This window comes from Bidens hawaiensis, unplaced genomic scaffold (genome assembly GCF_021521415.1).
Source record: "Bidens hawaiensis isolate Kalapana, Puna unplaced genomic scaffold, B.hawaiensis_p1.1 tig00050418_1, whole genome shotgun sequence".
NCBI lineage: Eukaryota > Viridiplantae > Streptophyta > Magnoliopsida > Asterales > Asteraceae > Bidens > Bidens hawaiensis.
The window spans coordinates 60,370-74,892 of record NW_027499011.1 but is presented as its reverse complement, the minus strand read 5'-3'; the positions used below and the strand labels follow the sequence as shown (position 1 = coordinate 74,892).

General features: G+C 38.3%; 2 protein-coding genes across 2 annotated transcripts; both read right to left on the bottom strand.

Annotated features, from left to right (window-relative positions):
* Window positions 1–680: 680 nt before the first annotated feature.
* Window positions 681–2,808, bottom strand: LOC143598473 (uncharacterized). Its single transcript, XM_077076677.1, has 3 exons — window positions 2,536–2,808; window positions 1,479–1,988; window positions 681–1,119 (listed from the first exon to the last, which is right to left on the bottom strand). Exons 1-3 carry the CDS (start codon window positions 2,806–2,808, stop codon window positions 883–885), a joined length of 1,020 nt encoding a protein of 339 aa, XP_076932792.1. The 3' UTR covers window positions 681–882.
* A 1,623-nt stretch (window positions 2,809–4,431) lies between these two features.
* LOC143598471 (ABSCISIC ACID-INSENSITIVE 5-like protein 2) lies at window positions 4,432–6,508 on the bottom strand. The gene is made up of 3 exons (XM_077076675.1): window positions 5,564–6,508; window positions 5,410–5,481; window positions 4,432–4,657 (listed from the first exon to the last, which is right to left on the bottom strand). Exons 1-3 carry the CDS (start codon window positions 6,317–6,319, stop codon window positions 4,577–4,579), a joined length of 909 nt encoding a protein of 302 aa, XP_076932790.1. The 5' UTR covers window positions 6,320–6,508; the 3' UTR covers window positions 4,432–4,576.
* Between the last annotated feature and the right edge of the window lie 8,015 nt (window positions 6,509–14,523).

Sequence of the window (14,523 nt, the reverse complement as noted above, 5' to 3'; positions counted from 1 at the left end):
AAACCTAAAAGTTAACTATACTTAACCCTAAAAATTTGAGTGCCAAGCTTTACCTTCTTTCTTTTACAATCGAGTCATCATATCAATTGCCGTTGTAAATGATCAAGATAAAAGTATATTCACCACTAGAAGCAATAATGCATAGTGATTTATATAAATGTTAACAAACTCATTATACATCCATTCTTAGGTCTTCAGCCAAGAGTAGTTTGTTAGATGTTTATTTAAACGGTAGAAACCACCAATATATAAACATCCTGCCAGTAATTTAATATTCGCCTCCCTACTTTTCACCAAGAAAGTTGGTTTTCACAATACAAATATTTTTCTCATATACAAAACACCTTGCTTCTACTTTGTAATCCGTTGTGTAAGGGATACTCTTTCTAACTAACGCACCCGAAAGCCCTGCATATGTAAGCGACACGACTGAAAGCAAGAATCTTTATTCCACGGATGTTGGAACAACCTTAGATGAGATGAAACAAGACTCATACAAACCATATCATGATCTTGAAACTCAGCATTTTCAAAAGATTCTGAATCAGACTCCAAGGTTCCAGAATCACTTTTGGATGAGATGAAATCATGATCTTGAAAGTAAGGTTTCTGGAGTTGAAGTTGAGATGAAACAGGACTCTCACGAATAAGATCATGTTGAAACTAGATCTTTAGCTAATTCTACTAGTGCCACAACAGTCATACATGTACTAAGCAAACAGGCAAAAAAACATAACAAAAATAGAACAATAAATGTTTCCAAGCATTATAATCATAGTTTTTTTTTAAAATCAATTTCAATTTCTTGACTATAGGAGGCAAAGGCATGACACACCCCTCCTACCAATGTGTTCACTAACTGCAAGACAACACATGACCGTATCATTCGTCCTGGGCTGGAGACGGTTCGGACTGGTCAGCATCCTCTGCTTCCTCAACCGAGTCTGCACCTGAAGCTTGAGCCTCCGGTTCAGTCTTTCCAGGTCCTGGACCAGCCGAGACCTTAACCATTGAAGGGCGTAATAGTCTTTCACCAATCCTGAACCCCTTGCGAAACTCTTGAATTACCACACCTTCCTCAAATTCAGTTGACTCTTCACGCATAATCGCTTCATGCAGCTTTGACCATGAAAAAGTCAAATGTCAAACAACTTTGAAAACCGTAACTATCAATCTATCATAAATCACAATTGCTCTAGAAACAATAAATATAACCATTAATAAAAAGAAATACGTTTTGTTACACAAAATTATTTGTGAGTTAGCTCGAATCAATCAAGACTTGGTTTTAAGATACAAAAATGAATTTAAGTCTTGATAAAACCGGACAGCCTTTGAAAAAGATCATCAAGTGCTCGACTGAATTTCGAGCCAACTCTCGGTTTTGCCTGCAGCAAACCATCAATTACCAATTTACCATTATATTTATATAATATACATTGTAAAAACAATTAACTATAATCTAAAATAGGATTTACCAATGGATCAAATGGCTGTCCAGTTGTCTCCACAGGAACAACACCAAGAGAACCCAAAACCTCCACAAACTGTTTGTATATGCTTTGATAACTGTTGTTAATCTTTTCCTCTTTCTCGGTTTCCACTTTAATCGAAGCTTTAGCGCGCTCAAAGTTATCCAAAACCGGTAACAGATTTTCAACAACCTCACCTTGCGCATTTGCCACCAACGATGTGCGTTCCCGCTCTGTCCGTTTTCTGAAATTGTCAAAGTCTGCACTTATTCTAAGAACCCGATCTCTCGCACTTGAAAGCTCATCCGATAGCGTTGCTAGTTTCGTTTCCAAGACCAGTTTTTCATCCTCAATTGACTTTAAATAAGCTTCTATTTCAGAGAGTTTCGGCTCATCGTTATCTGCCAAGGCCTCTTTGTATGACTGCAGTGATACTAAAATGGATGCAGGTGATTCTTCCAACCCTGTACCATCACTCTCCACGTCATCATCTGTAGCTGTGCCTTCTGTATCTTCCTGCTATCAACACAATAAAACACAAAATTAAATCTAGAGTAGGGGTCATCAATATCCAAAACGAACCGAAAGCCGACGAAACCGAATTAAACGAAAAGCGGTTATCGATTATTTTTTGTATCCTCAGTTAACCAAAAATAACTGAACCAAATCATTCATATTATAATATAAGTCTAGATGTTATACCTCCATTTCATGTTTTATACCACCAATTCATGTATTTATACCTCCATTTTATGTATTTATACCACCATTTCATGGTGCAGTGAATTTTGATCAAATATTAATCATGTTCAATCGATTCCGGATCGATTTTGACCAATTTCAATAGATTTAATTGTGAGCTAGTTGACTAATTTTGTCTTAAGTTTGAGTATGAAGGTAATTGGCCAAATTTAATTTGGGTTTATAACTAACCGAACCGTTAACCGAAAACCTATTAGTTAATTTGGTGGAGGCTATTATATTATTATATCTAAGTATGAATTGTAGAAATAATGCAATACTAAATAAATAAACAATACTGTATGAAATGAAAGTAAAGTACCTGAGGGTGAGATTCATCATTGGAAACGACGTCGTTTTGGTCTTCGGTAACTAGGGCTTCGTCCTGTGAAGAGGCGGAGCAGAAACTGAAGGCGAAGGGAAGACGAGGTGAGAAAGTGATTGAAATAAGAGGAAAGTGCGTTGGCCTGGTGCGTCGGAGAGAGACAAAAGAGAGGTTTGAGATGGAGTTAAGACGGTTTGGTGTTGGATTTGGATTGAGATTGAGATTGCAGGCGGAAGGTGTTATCTGGAAGGTGGTAGAAGAAGCAGCCATTGGCAGGTACGATGGTGGAGTTGAGTGAGTTATGTTATGGATTGGATAGGGGGGTTGCTAAAACTAAAAAAAAAACAAAAAAAAAAAAAACACTCTTAGAATTAGAAATATATGTAGAAACTAGAAACAACCACCCAATATTCAAATTATATCATACATAGTTAAGTTTTTACATCATTTTTATTTGGCGTTTTTATAAGATGTTCTTGGGTATAACAGCATTCACAATAACAACTCTTAAAACAATCAATAGAAATGTCTAATCATTTGTCACATCATAAAAATTAAAATCATTCTTTAAAAACACCAAAAACTCATTTAATAACAAATCCTAAAAACATTGTTCCATTATCACCACGTTTTTCACCCAAAAAAAACCCTTGACCCCACCACTTGCAAAAGGCCATGTTTTTTTGTTATTCTTGCGGAAAAACGTAATAAAAAATGCAAGAAAAAAGCTACAACCACCATAGATCAAAATGAGTGCTGCGAACATCACCCATAAGCCTATACAAATATATTATTGTATATGCTCTAAACTAGAAATAATGAGATGAAGGTGGGGCCATGTGGGTTTCCCAATGTAAAAGTTGACAAAGGTGTGACAATGTTTTTTGGTGTTTTTAGAATTTTTTATTGTGATAGTTTTGAGTGTTTATAAATAATGAAATTTGTTGATTAAGCGTGTGTTTTGTTTATGTTTTTATAACTTCTTATTGTGGATACCGTTAATGTATTTAAATTTAAGAAATTTATGTATTGTTATCAAGATTTTCATTCAAATGTTAGTTTTGGTTTACACATGGAAATCAAGTAAATTGTAGCTTTGTTTATGGCAAGAAACCAGGATTTAAACATGCTAAATAGAAATCATACACTTTGTTTGTCACCCTTTAAAGGTTCATTGATGTTGAATTATCACCAGTCTCTATAAGGCCGGTTGTTATGAATGGGTTTAGAGCCCAAGTTAGAGTGTCACGTTACGTTAAAGCCCCACCATGTGTTAAAGTTTTTTTTTTTTTTTTTGCCTTGAAGCCTCTCCCGTTACTCTCTCACACCCCAAATGTTACACTTACCACCTCGATGTGGTGTAGCAGGCTTTAAAGCCATACCACATCAACTTTTAAAGCCCCTTTTCACGCCCACAACAACCGGTCTAAAACATGAACAGAACTAGAGGGGTCCATTGACGCCCACACATTAAACATTCACTTTGATTGTAATTTAACATTTCAAATTTTCGCAAACAGATTAACCGACATGAATGTAGAAAAGAAGGTTCGGTTATTACTTCAATTGAAAAAATTGGTTCCATAAGCTGCAAGATATGAACATGAGAGCCAAGTTCGATTCATCCGTGATCATAATAAGCAATGTTTGGAGGTTTTAACAATTTAAACCTCGTTAAAAATGTACAAAATTCATTGCAACATAGAAGCTACAATGGCAACATTGTTCATGTAAAGCGAAACGACACAATCAAGAAATGACTAATTGCGCAAGAAACTCAGAACTGGCATCAAAGAGATTCATAAACAATATACATACAAGAAAAAGTGTTTCGTGTCTTATAGCAATCATAATCATGGGGAATACAAGAGACCGACCGGCGAGAGTCTGTATATTGCCCATGATATTGACCCAATACACTAGCAAAACTAAGAAACAAACACTAACAAAGACATGGCCCTAAGGAAAACTGAAAAAATAAAAACAAGACAAAACGCCTCTACATAACATAATTCTTGACACGGTTTCAGAGATCTTGTTAGATAGGAGCTGAACTTGTTTGCCTGAGCTGGTACTTGGGGTTGGGTGGCGGTGCGCTTGGCAATACCTGCCCTGCCTCCTGCACACGGGCCCACAATAGTTTAGCGAACCAGGTTATACTTTAGCATAAAAGATGCACTTAAAGTCAGATCCTTTACATTGTATAAGCCTAAGGTTCATACATATATCGTACGATTTTTGTATTTAAAGATGTTTCAAACTTTCAGCCCCTACAAATGCAGAAATTATGAAACACACCATGCAGTTTTCTAAATGTAGCAAACCAGCCCAAACTTTTAGTAAGTAAAGATCCCCTGAACCCAAAAATGCAGATTAATCCATGATGTTCAACAAAACTTGGTGAATTACAAGTCACTCTCCAATGTATAATAACGAATGTAATTTGGAAATGCAAGCAACAGACAAGGATCTCTTCAGATTTATAATTTCACCTAAGCGGGATGGTTTCGCTAAAGAAATGATAAAACTTGTAACAATTTCATTAAATCATCTGATAACCAATCAGATATTGCATCTCTAATGTATAATAAGACTACTTTGAACATAAATATTTTCCTAACTATACTTATCTAAAGGCAATAATAAATTTATCATACTTGAAATCTCATCAAAATGAATGGGTTGTTGACCCTAAACCATGAAAAAGAAGTTCCATACTTCCAAGATAGTCAATCTTAAATAATCTTCTTTTGTAGCCTTAAAAATATATTTATATATTTATTTGAATAATCTTTAGGTGAATTCAGACAGCTTTATCTCATAAAAAGCAAATCTTTATAAAGAAAAAAAGAAGTTCAACAACAAGCATACCTTCTGTTTCTTAAGTCTTTCGTTTTCCTCTTCCAAGCGTGAAATCTTGTTCTCCAGTTCATGTGTGTAAGCCTAATTTAACCAAAAGCAACCATTTTTACAACTTGCTTACAAAATCTAGTTTAAATCAAACTAAACCTTTTTAAAACCATACCTGCTTTCTTGCCCGTGATCGTGCAGCAGATTCTCTATTCTTAATCATTCTCTTCTGCCTCCTTTCCACAGTCTTCTCCACCACATCACCCGAAGCAACCCGCTTCCTTCCAGGCGTTTGCGTATCCGATAAATTCCTCATCAACTGCGAAGGCGACATTGCCATTTGGGCCTCCGGATAACCCATCTCCATCATCGGGCCCGCCCCAATAGCCAAAGATTGTTGTCCCGGATGATGACTTGTAACATACACAGGCTGCTGCTGTATCGGCGGAACTTGATACTGCATCCACTGCGCCTGTTGACTATTCATACTCTGTTGACCCGACACATTCGACTCCACATTACTCTTCCCGGATCCCGAAACAATCCCGACTACCAAGAAATCCTCCAAAGTCATCTCACCTAACGTAACCTGTCTCTCTCGATTATTATTACTATCATCATTACCGATAACAACATCATCATTCTTTTCCTGACCCTGTTGGATATCCTGCCACACCTCATCGACCGTCTTCTTTCTCAGATCCTGATCCAAACTAAGGCTCGGTTGGCGAGCGGGCTGAGTACCGTGAGAGTACTCAAGATTCATATTATCTTCAGCAGTACAAACACTCTTCAAAAGCTCATCAAGATTCATACTACTCAAGGGTTTTCCAAGATCCCCTAATTGGTTATGAACTTCATCTAAAGTTAGGTTATAAATCGATCCCTGCCTCGCCAATTCACCAGACTTATGCCGGCCGTTCGATCCCATTATCAAACTATCCACTACCCCCAATTAATCAATGAATCACTTGAATTAAAAACTTAAAAACCAGATCAAGATCAAATTTTTATAACCCCTTTCGTTAATACCGAGACAAGAACTGTTGTTACTCCGAAACCCTATAATAATAATAATGAATCCACGGCATTCGAAATTGGGTTTACAGTTTCTTGATTCAAACCTAATAATATATGAATCGGAGACGAATTGATGAAGAACTCACCGGAAAAACAAACAGAAAACCCAGATGATTGAATTGAGTTGTTGATCCATGCAGTAGAATGAATGGGATCAGGACAAGGACAAAGACAAACAATAGGTTGAGTAAATCATCAGAGATTTTGAACACGAGTGTGGAAGATTATTATTATTATTATTACTATTGGATTTATAAATTATAAATATAAAATGGGTTACATTAAATCCAACAGAGACGAAACATATGCTCACATTCCAGAGAGATTCTCGTACTCCCAAAGAATAATTTAATAATAATAATAATAATAATAATAATAATAATATTATTATTAGTGTTACAAAGTGGTGAACTTTTTATTTTATTTTTCAAGAATCGTACCAAGAAGAATTGGGGGAGGGAAATTGTGATGCCAGCCAAGTGGGTACAAATTAAGTGAGTCACTTGGAAACGTAAAGGAGCCTTCGGAAGTTGTTTAATTATTATTAAAATATACAAATAAAAATTGGAATTTATGAAATAAATTTTAATATTTTCAATAAAAAGTATTCCGTTACAAAAGAAAAGAGATGCATGTAAGCGTATAATAAATTAGGATTATTAGGGATGAGCATGGTACCGGACCGGTACCGACCAGTCCCGATCCCGAAAATCTCTAATTTTTGGTACCGGTATCGAAATATTCGGTTCGGTACCGCGACGGTACCGGGATTATACCGGTACCTGAGGTAAAAAATCGGGAAATACCGGTATCGTACCGTTCCTGAAACTTAAAACTTTGGTACCGATTCGGTACCGGTACGGTACCGGTATCAATCGGTACCGATCCCGATTTTGCTCATCCCTAACGTTTATAACTCATTTTTAAATGATAAAACCGATTCTATTGATTATCGCAATGAAAAATTGTCTTTTCTCCGTATGAAAGCTTGTTGCTTTACATCTTTAATCTAATTTTATATAAAAAAGACTAGCATATCTTTATACTTTTTCTTGAAAAAGTTGTTGAATATAAGATTAAGATTCTAAATTGTCTAGACATGTTAAAAGAATAGAAAGTGGGTTAAAAGTTATTTTGTTATACTAAAGTCTCAATCATCTACTTTAATCTTTGTGGTTAATTTTAATTATACAAGTACTTTTGTACACGGTCAATAAAATAGATTGCTATGTGAGTGTCGGTGCATTGACGTAACTATGACGAATCAGTACTTATCGAACAATATCGGTTAAAGCTATTATCGATTCAGTTTTATTGTTTTCAATCAATAAATTTATGTAAAATATGCATCAATATGTTTTTAGGCATATCATGATTTTATATTTAGGGTTTTTTCGATATCATAAGAAACTGAATTGATGCAGACCGAATTTTCATCGTGCTAGCTTCACAGCGTACGGTTCAATCTCACTAATTTAATTTAAACAACTTTTTAACGCATATGATAAGTTTGGGTTTTGTGTCTCACTTTTTTCTCTTAATGTTAGATGAAAACATGTGTAATTTTGTAGGCTTTTTTTTTTCATTTTATGTAATTTTGTAGCCTTTTTTTTCCTTTTATGTAATTTTTTATACCTTTTCTTTTTTTCCTTTTATACGTGAGATGGGAGATTTTGTATTTCTAAAATAGTTATACTTATTTTGTATTATTTTTTATAATAATGACTTTCTTGTATTTAGGCTACCGTATTCTATTTACCTTATTTAGGTCACACACCATAATAGTATATACTTTCAATATATTATTATTATTATTATTATTATTATTATTATTATTATTATTATTATTATTACTACTGTTTAACTTTGATTTCCTTTGTATTGCTTCATACATATGTATTTTAGAGCTGAGGGTCTCTCTGGAAGCCACCTCTTTATCCCTTTGGATAGAGGTACGGTGTGCCTACATCCCACCCTCCCCAGACCCTACATATAGCTTTGCTGTTGGTGGGACTTCACTGGGTATGATTGATTGATTAATTGACTATCCAAATTTGGAGAGTCCCAATGCCCCACTCTGACCAGACTATGTTGTCTTAACTGAGCTCACGCTGGCTTTAGAGTTTGGCTTGGGCGTTTCCGGGAAAATTATTCATCAGTATGGATAACAACTTTTAAATTTATTATAAGAAATTTATTGCGAGAGGTTTATTAAACGAAATTCTTCTTTATTTTATTATGGGATGTTATCCTCATATATCACTTCAAGTTGATTGGACACGCCTATATGGCTCGTATTGGTTTATACATGCCGTATAGGCTACGCATGACTGACAAGTGTACGGAGGGGACAAAAAAACAGCCTTTTTGCAGCCTATACGACTCTATAGATCTATACGAGCCGTATAGACATTTAATTGCTCGTATAGCACCTGATACACCATAAACCTCTATACGGGTGGTATAGAGCTATACGACCGTATAGAAAACTTATTTTATGTATGCGGGCTAGATGTTTTTCAATATGTTATTTTAGCCAAATGTTTTGTTGTTTGCTTAATCATTGATTGATTATTGTGTAACATAATAAAATTTAAGCGAATGTTCTTAGGGTAAAACTACAAATTACTTAGCAAAGTATGTTATGTAAATTTTAATAGACAAATTATTCTATTATAATAATCAACCTTTCAATATAAAACATAATTCTATATAATTGAAACAAAACATGCAATGGTCAAAAAACAAAGCGGCTAAAATTGCTAAAAAAATATGGTGGAAGTCTGGATGATGGTTTCATAAATATAAGATGTTAAAGTCATAAATCACATAAATATATGTTAATCAAAATTTGTGTAACAAAATTGTCTATACAACTCGTATAGCCCTATACCACCTGTATAGGCCTATACAGCCAATATTGGCCTATACGAGACACTCCAAACAATGACCGATAATGTCCGACATAAACTGACACGACTCAGGTGTTATAAGACCTGTATAGCACTATACGTGCCATATAGGCAAAAATAACATGTGAAGATCTAAAATGGTGTATGAGCCTAAGCTTTTCAAAACAGGTATATGCATGCAAATTAATATATGCATATGTTTTAACTTAATTAACTAGATTACTTATTTTATTATTACGTGTGAAAAGAGATTGTTAAAACTACGATAAAAAGTTAAGCTTTGGTTGACACTAGGATGACATAACCTTTGTTTTCATTGGCATACAACTGGAAAAGTAGATAAACATATACATTCGCATCAAATAAATATATTAAGCCATTTAAATCGACGTTTGTTGATGATCCTGGCCGGATGATTGAAGTGAGAGTGTGAGACATAAAAGACTTTATTTTTAAAATGAAGTTCTTATGTTCAAGTGCTACCCGTGACAAAGGAAAAATAAAAGGTTTTTCATATGAAGACTTCATTTTATAATTTTTAAAAAAAGGATGATCTTAGGTTTAAGTCCTACTCGTAATAAAAAAAAGTAATAATTAAATAAATAATAAATAAAAGTTTCCAAGTTGGGCCATGGATTTTCTCTTCTACAATGGATTTTCTTCTAAGGGTGAAATGAAGATGATCGAACGAGTCATTGGTCCGTCAGTAATCCAACACACATCATGAGTTTTGAACATTTTCGCAACACACACCATGAGATGGTTGATCTTGAATACTCCACCACGTATCTTTCCAACATTCCCATTCCACTACCCGCTCTCCTACTCATTAACGTAACATCGATTTTTTTACATTAGTCACTACCCCTATACAAAATTAAATAAAAATAAACACTTAAAAAACATTAAAGTAATAAAAACAATATAATATAACTCTCAACCCTAACATTCAGCTACCTTTCACTTTCGACCAACCACCACATTCAACATCGATCCCGTCAACTTATCATGCGACTTTAGGAAAAATTCAAACCGTTTTCCTTTTGTTGTTCTTCCATGTACCTCACCCTTTGTTCCTCATGTCTGGCGCACACATTTTTCAAACAAATTCGCTTTTGGTCATAGACATCTTATTTGGTGAATATGTTAAATTTCGAAATGATCTTCATGACTCTTGTTGATTAAATGATAATGTCGCTTGCAACATTCATAGTTGGGGAAACCCGCATCGTCTATGTTCAAATCAGGACCCATGACTCCATAGAGGCCGTTTAATTGTTTGACTCAGACGTCTTTAATCTTCATAATATTTTACGAAACTGAAGAGGTAGGTCCCAGCAGAGCCCAGTTGGACCCGCAAGACTCACCTTGAAGAGGGACGTCTGCGCAGAAACCAACTGGATCCGCAGGACCAACCATGCTCAGAGACGTGACGTCCTTACGCGCAGTACGCAAGCTGTTCCCGCAGGAAATGCCTCCCAATGGTGAAGGACTCCGCCTGTTCCCGCAGCTTCGGATACAAGCCATCAGGGAAGGCCACCCGCGCAGCAAGGCTACACGCACAAGGCACTTAGCTCTCAAATCACTCAGTGTCACCTGAAGGAATGAGCAAAGCCGGGAACAATCCCGCACAAGGGCGGGAGGGGGAATACTCCCGCCCAAATAAGCCAGTCCGTACGATACGGGAAGATCTTCTGTACTGTACCTGACGAGGTATGGGCAAAAGATCTGACTAAAGATACGACAGCTTATTGACAACAGTATGGCGAGCAGCATGCTCCTGTACTGTATGTCACTATTAGCCGCTGCCTACTCACCAACTACTGCCATACCACGTGCATAGCCGGCAGTTGGTGGAAAAGGAATAGTACACAGCAGGCCTGGTCACTATCAGCCGCTGCCTACCCACCAACTACCAGCAGGGCACGTGCGTAGGCCACTGTTGGTGGAACAGGAATACTGTTGCAGCCGGCCACACCTCCTTGGAAACCTACCTTCGGCTATAAATACCACAAATGGTATGACCATCTCATCTTATCTTATCATATCTTATCATATTATACCTGATATCTACTCTAGCAATCTCTTAATATACTTTTATATTTAAAGAGCAATCTAGTCTGATTCTCACGCCGGAGGGTGGTCACAAGAAGGAACCCCCCTCTTCTCAGTGACAAGCTCACGGTGTCTATTTTGCAGGTTATCAGAAGAACCATCTTTACCGGGTCTAACCCCTCGTGGGAAACATCTATCTAACCCCCAGGTTACCCGTAATCTGCCCGGGGTCCGGTTAGTGTTTCTTCATTGGCGCCATCCGTGCATAAAGCTAGAACTTCATTTTTCTCCAGTTTTTTCAAACTTCTGGAAAGATGGTTAAAGAAACTCCGGTAACCACAACCCCAGCTACTGGGGGAAATACCGGCTACACAGTTTTTACAAACACTACCCCGGTTACCCAAGCCGGGGCAAGTGAAGTAAATTTTACGAACACTACCCCAGCTACCCAAGCTGGGGCAAGTGCAGTAAATAATCGCTCACTGGGATTCACCGATACCCAGTTAGAAAAACGAACAAGACTCCCCCGCCAAACACTCGATGAAGTCAAGGCATGGGCGGAGGCACGTCAGAAGGAATTCCAAGCTGAGTTGGAAGAACGCTTGCGTTCCGTCCAACAGGCTGACGAATTCGAAGAATACTTGGACGATGACTCGGAGGAGTCCGACTCCGACGCGAACCCTCGCCATAGGGCAAAAGGGAAGCGTAAGGAAACGGACTCCCAACCGAGAAGGCATTTTGGAGAAGCCTTCAAACCAAAAAACACAGGTGGAAGTCCACGTGACTTCTCCAAAACATTCAGACCAAATGTTGCAAATGCAGGAACGTCCAAATTTGCAAGGGACATTGCAGAAGCAATTGCCCCAAAAAGTGCCAAACAAATGTCCAGCATAGGCACATATGATGGTATATCCGACCCAGATGATCATTTGAACAGATTCATAGCGGGGGCAACCGTCAGTAGTTGGACGGAACCCACGTGGTGTTACATGTTCCAAATGACGCTTGTCGGGGCTGCTAGAGCGTGGTTCGATCGTCTAGCGGTCAACCACATCTACGACTGGGCTGACTTCCAACAGAAGTTTAGCCAACACTTCAGCCAACAACGAAAGTATACCGAAGAGCAATGGACAATCCTCAAGTGCATTCGAGAAAAAGATGAATCTTTGCTAGACTTCATCACTCGCTTCAATTCAAAGAAGCTAAGTCTGGGTAACATTAGCGAAGATCTTGTTCGCGCTGCCTTTATTCAGGGCGCGAACGACCCAGAGCTCATTCGCACCTTAACGGGTAAAGATGGCATGCCATCCACATGGGATGCCATCATGACAGCAGCTAAACGCTTTGCGGAAACGGAGAAGCAACTGGGTAGAGATCTCCCTCAGAGCACAAACCTCTACACCCAGAAAACAAGGGAAGACAACGTCCTTACCGCCCGATTAAACAAAAAGCGAAAGCTAGGCATTTGGCAGTCAAGGGTAAACTTTGACACCTCATCCGGCTTGCAGCATCGGTTAGGCGGAAGGGATAACGTACAGTCAAACAAGAACTCCAGATGGACGCCGCTCACCAAAAGCGTCACCGAGATATTCGCTACTGAAGAGCTCCCATGGCCAAAGCCTCAAATAATCCGACATCGTCACAATGCTGATCAGAGCAAATACTGTGACTTTCACAGGACAAAAGGCCACAACACCGAAGAATGCATAGACGTAAAGGACATGGTCGAAGCATTTGTCAGAGATGGGACGCTCGCGCACATCGTGGCGCGATGATCGCTGAGCAGGCTGATGCGTGTAGAACCCCAGCTGGGGAAAACACGAATAAAATTCCAGCTTCAATGTGGAGACTACATGCTGCGTAAAGAACGAGATCCCGAACCAGGTGCGTATCGGCTCGATGGCACTCCCATCCCAACAACATGGAAGGGAGCTCAATTACACAGTTTGCATGTAGATCAATTCCAAATTTGTAAAGAAAAGGCCAAGAGCCACTTCTAATGGAAATGATTCTCCTTAGAACATCGACGCTGATGATTTTACATTTTTACTTTATGAACTATCAACACTAATATGCCGGTTTTCACCGCATAATTACGTGGAAAGTCGTTGCGTGGGGAAGGCGGCAAAACCCGCATAAACTCAAAAAACGACAAACCTTCACGCAGGTCAGTTGAAGGGGAAAAGTTCAGTCATCCTACTAAATGAAAGTGCCGGTCTATCCGCATGAATCATGATAGAGGAAACTGAACACTAACCTATTAACAACCGCGCGTCGAACGGTTAATTTATTCAACACGGATATGCTGGTTTTCACCGCATAATTACGTGAAGTCGTTGCGTGGGGAAGGCGGCAAAACCCGCATAAACCCAAAAAACGACAAACCGTCACGCAGGTCAGTTGAAGGGGAAAAGTTCAGTCATCCTACTAAATGAAAGTGCCGGTCTATCCGCATGAATCATGATAGAGGAAACTGAACACTAACCTATTAACAACCGCGCGTCGAACGGTTAATTTATTCAACACGGATATGCTGGTTTTCACCGCATAATTACGTGAAGTCGTTGCGTGGGGATGGCGGCAAAACCCGCATAAACCCAAGAAACGACAAACCTTCACGCAGGTCAGTTGAAGGGGAAAAGTTCAGTTATCCCATTAAATGAAAGTGCCGGTCTATCCGCATGAATCATGATAGAGGAAACTGAACACTAACCTATTAACAACCGCGCGTCGAACGGTTAATTTATTCAACACGGATATGCTGGTTTTCACCGCATAATTACGTGAAGTCGTTGTGTGGGGAAGGCGGCAAAACCCGCATAAACCCAAAAAACGACAAACCTTCACGCAGGTCAGTTGAAGGGGAAAAGTTCAGTTATCCCATTAAATGAAAGTGCCGGTCTATCCGCATGAATCATGAGAGGAAACTGAACACTAACCTATTAACAACCGCGCGTCGAACGGTTATTCAAAACAGAGAATTTCTAACAAAAGGATGAGGAAAACCTACACGCAGGTCAGATATAGGTAAAGTTTAGCCATCCTACTAAGTGCAATTGACGGTCCAACCCGCACAATCACGAAAGAG

Coding starts and splice junctions, on each gene's coding strand:
- LOC143598473 (XM_077076677.1), bottom strand. CDS start 2,808: ATGGCTGCTTCTTCTACCACCTTCCAGATAACACCTTCCGCCTGCAAT. Junction 1,989..2,535: donor ATGATGAATCTCACCCTCAG/GTACTTTACTTT, acceptor TGTTGATAGCAG/GAAGATACAGAAGGCACAGC. Junction 1,120..1,478: donor GACAGCCATTTGATCCATTG/GTAAATCCTATT, acceptor TCATGGTCAAAG/CTGCATGAAGCGATTATGCG.
- LOC143598471 (XM_077076675.1), bottom strand. CDS start 6,319: ATGGGATCGAACGGCCGGCATAAGTCTGGTGAATTGGCGAGGCAGGGA. Junction 5,482..5,563: donor GATCACGGGCAAGAAAGCAG/GTATGGTTTTAA, acceptor TGGTTAAATTAG/GCTTACACACATGAACTGGA. Junction 4,658..5,409: donor AAAGACTTAAGAAACAGAAG/GTATGCTTGTTG, acceptor GCCCGTGTGCAG/GAGGCAGGGCAGGTATTGCC.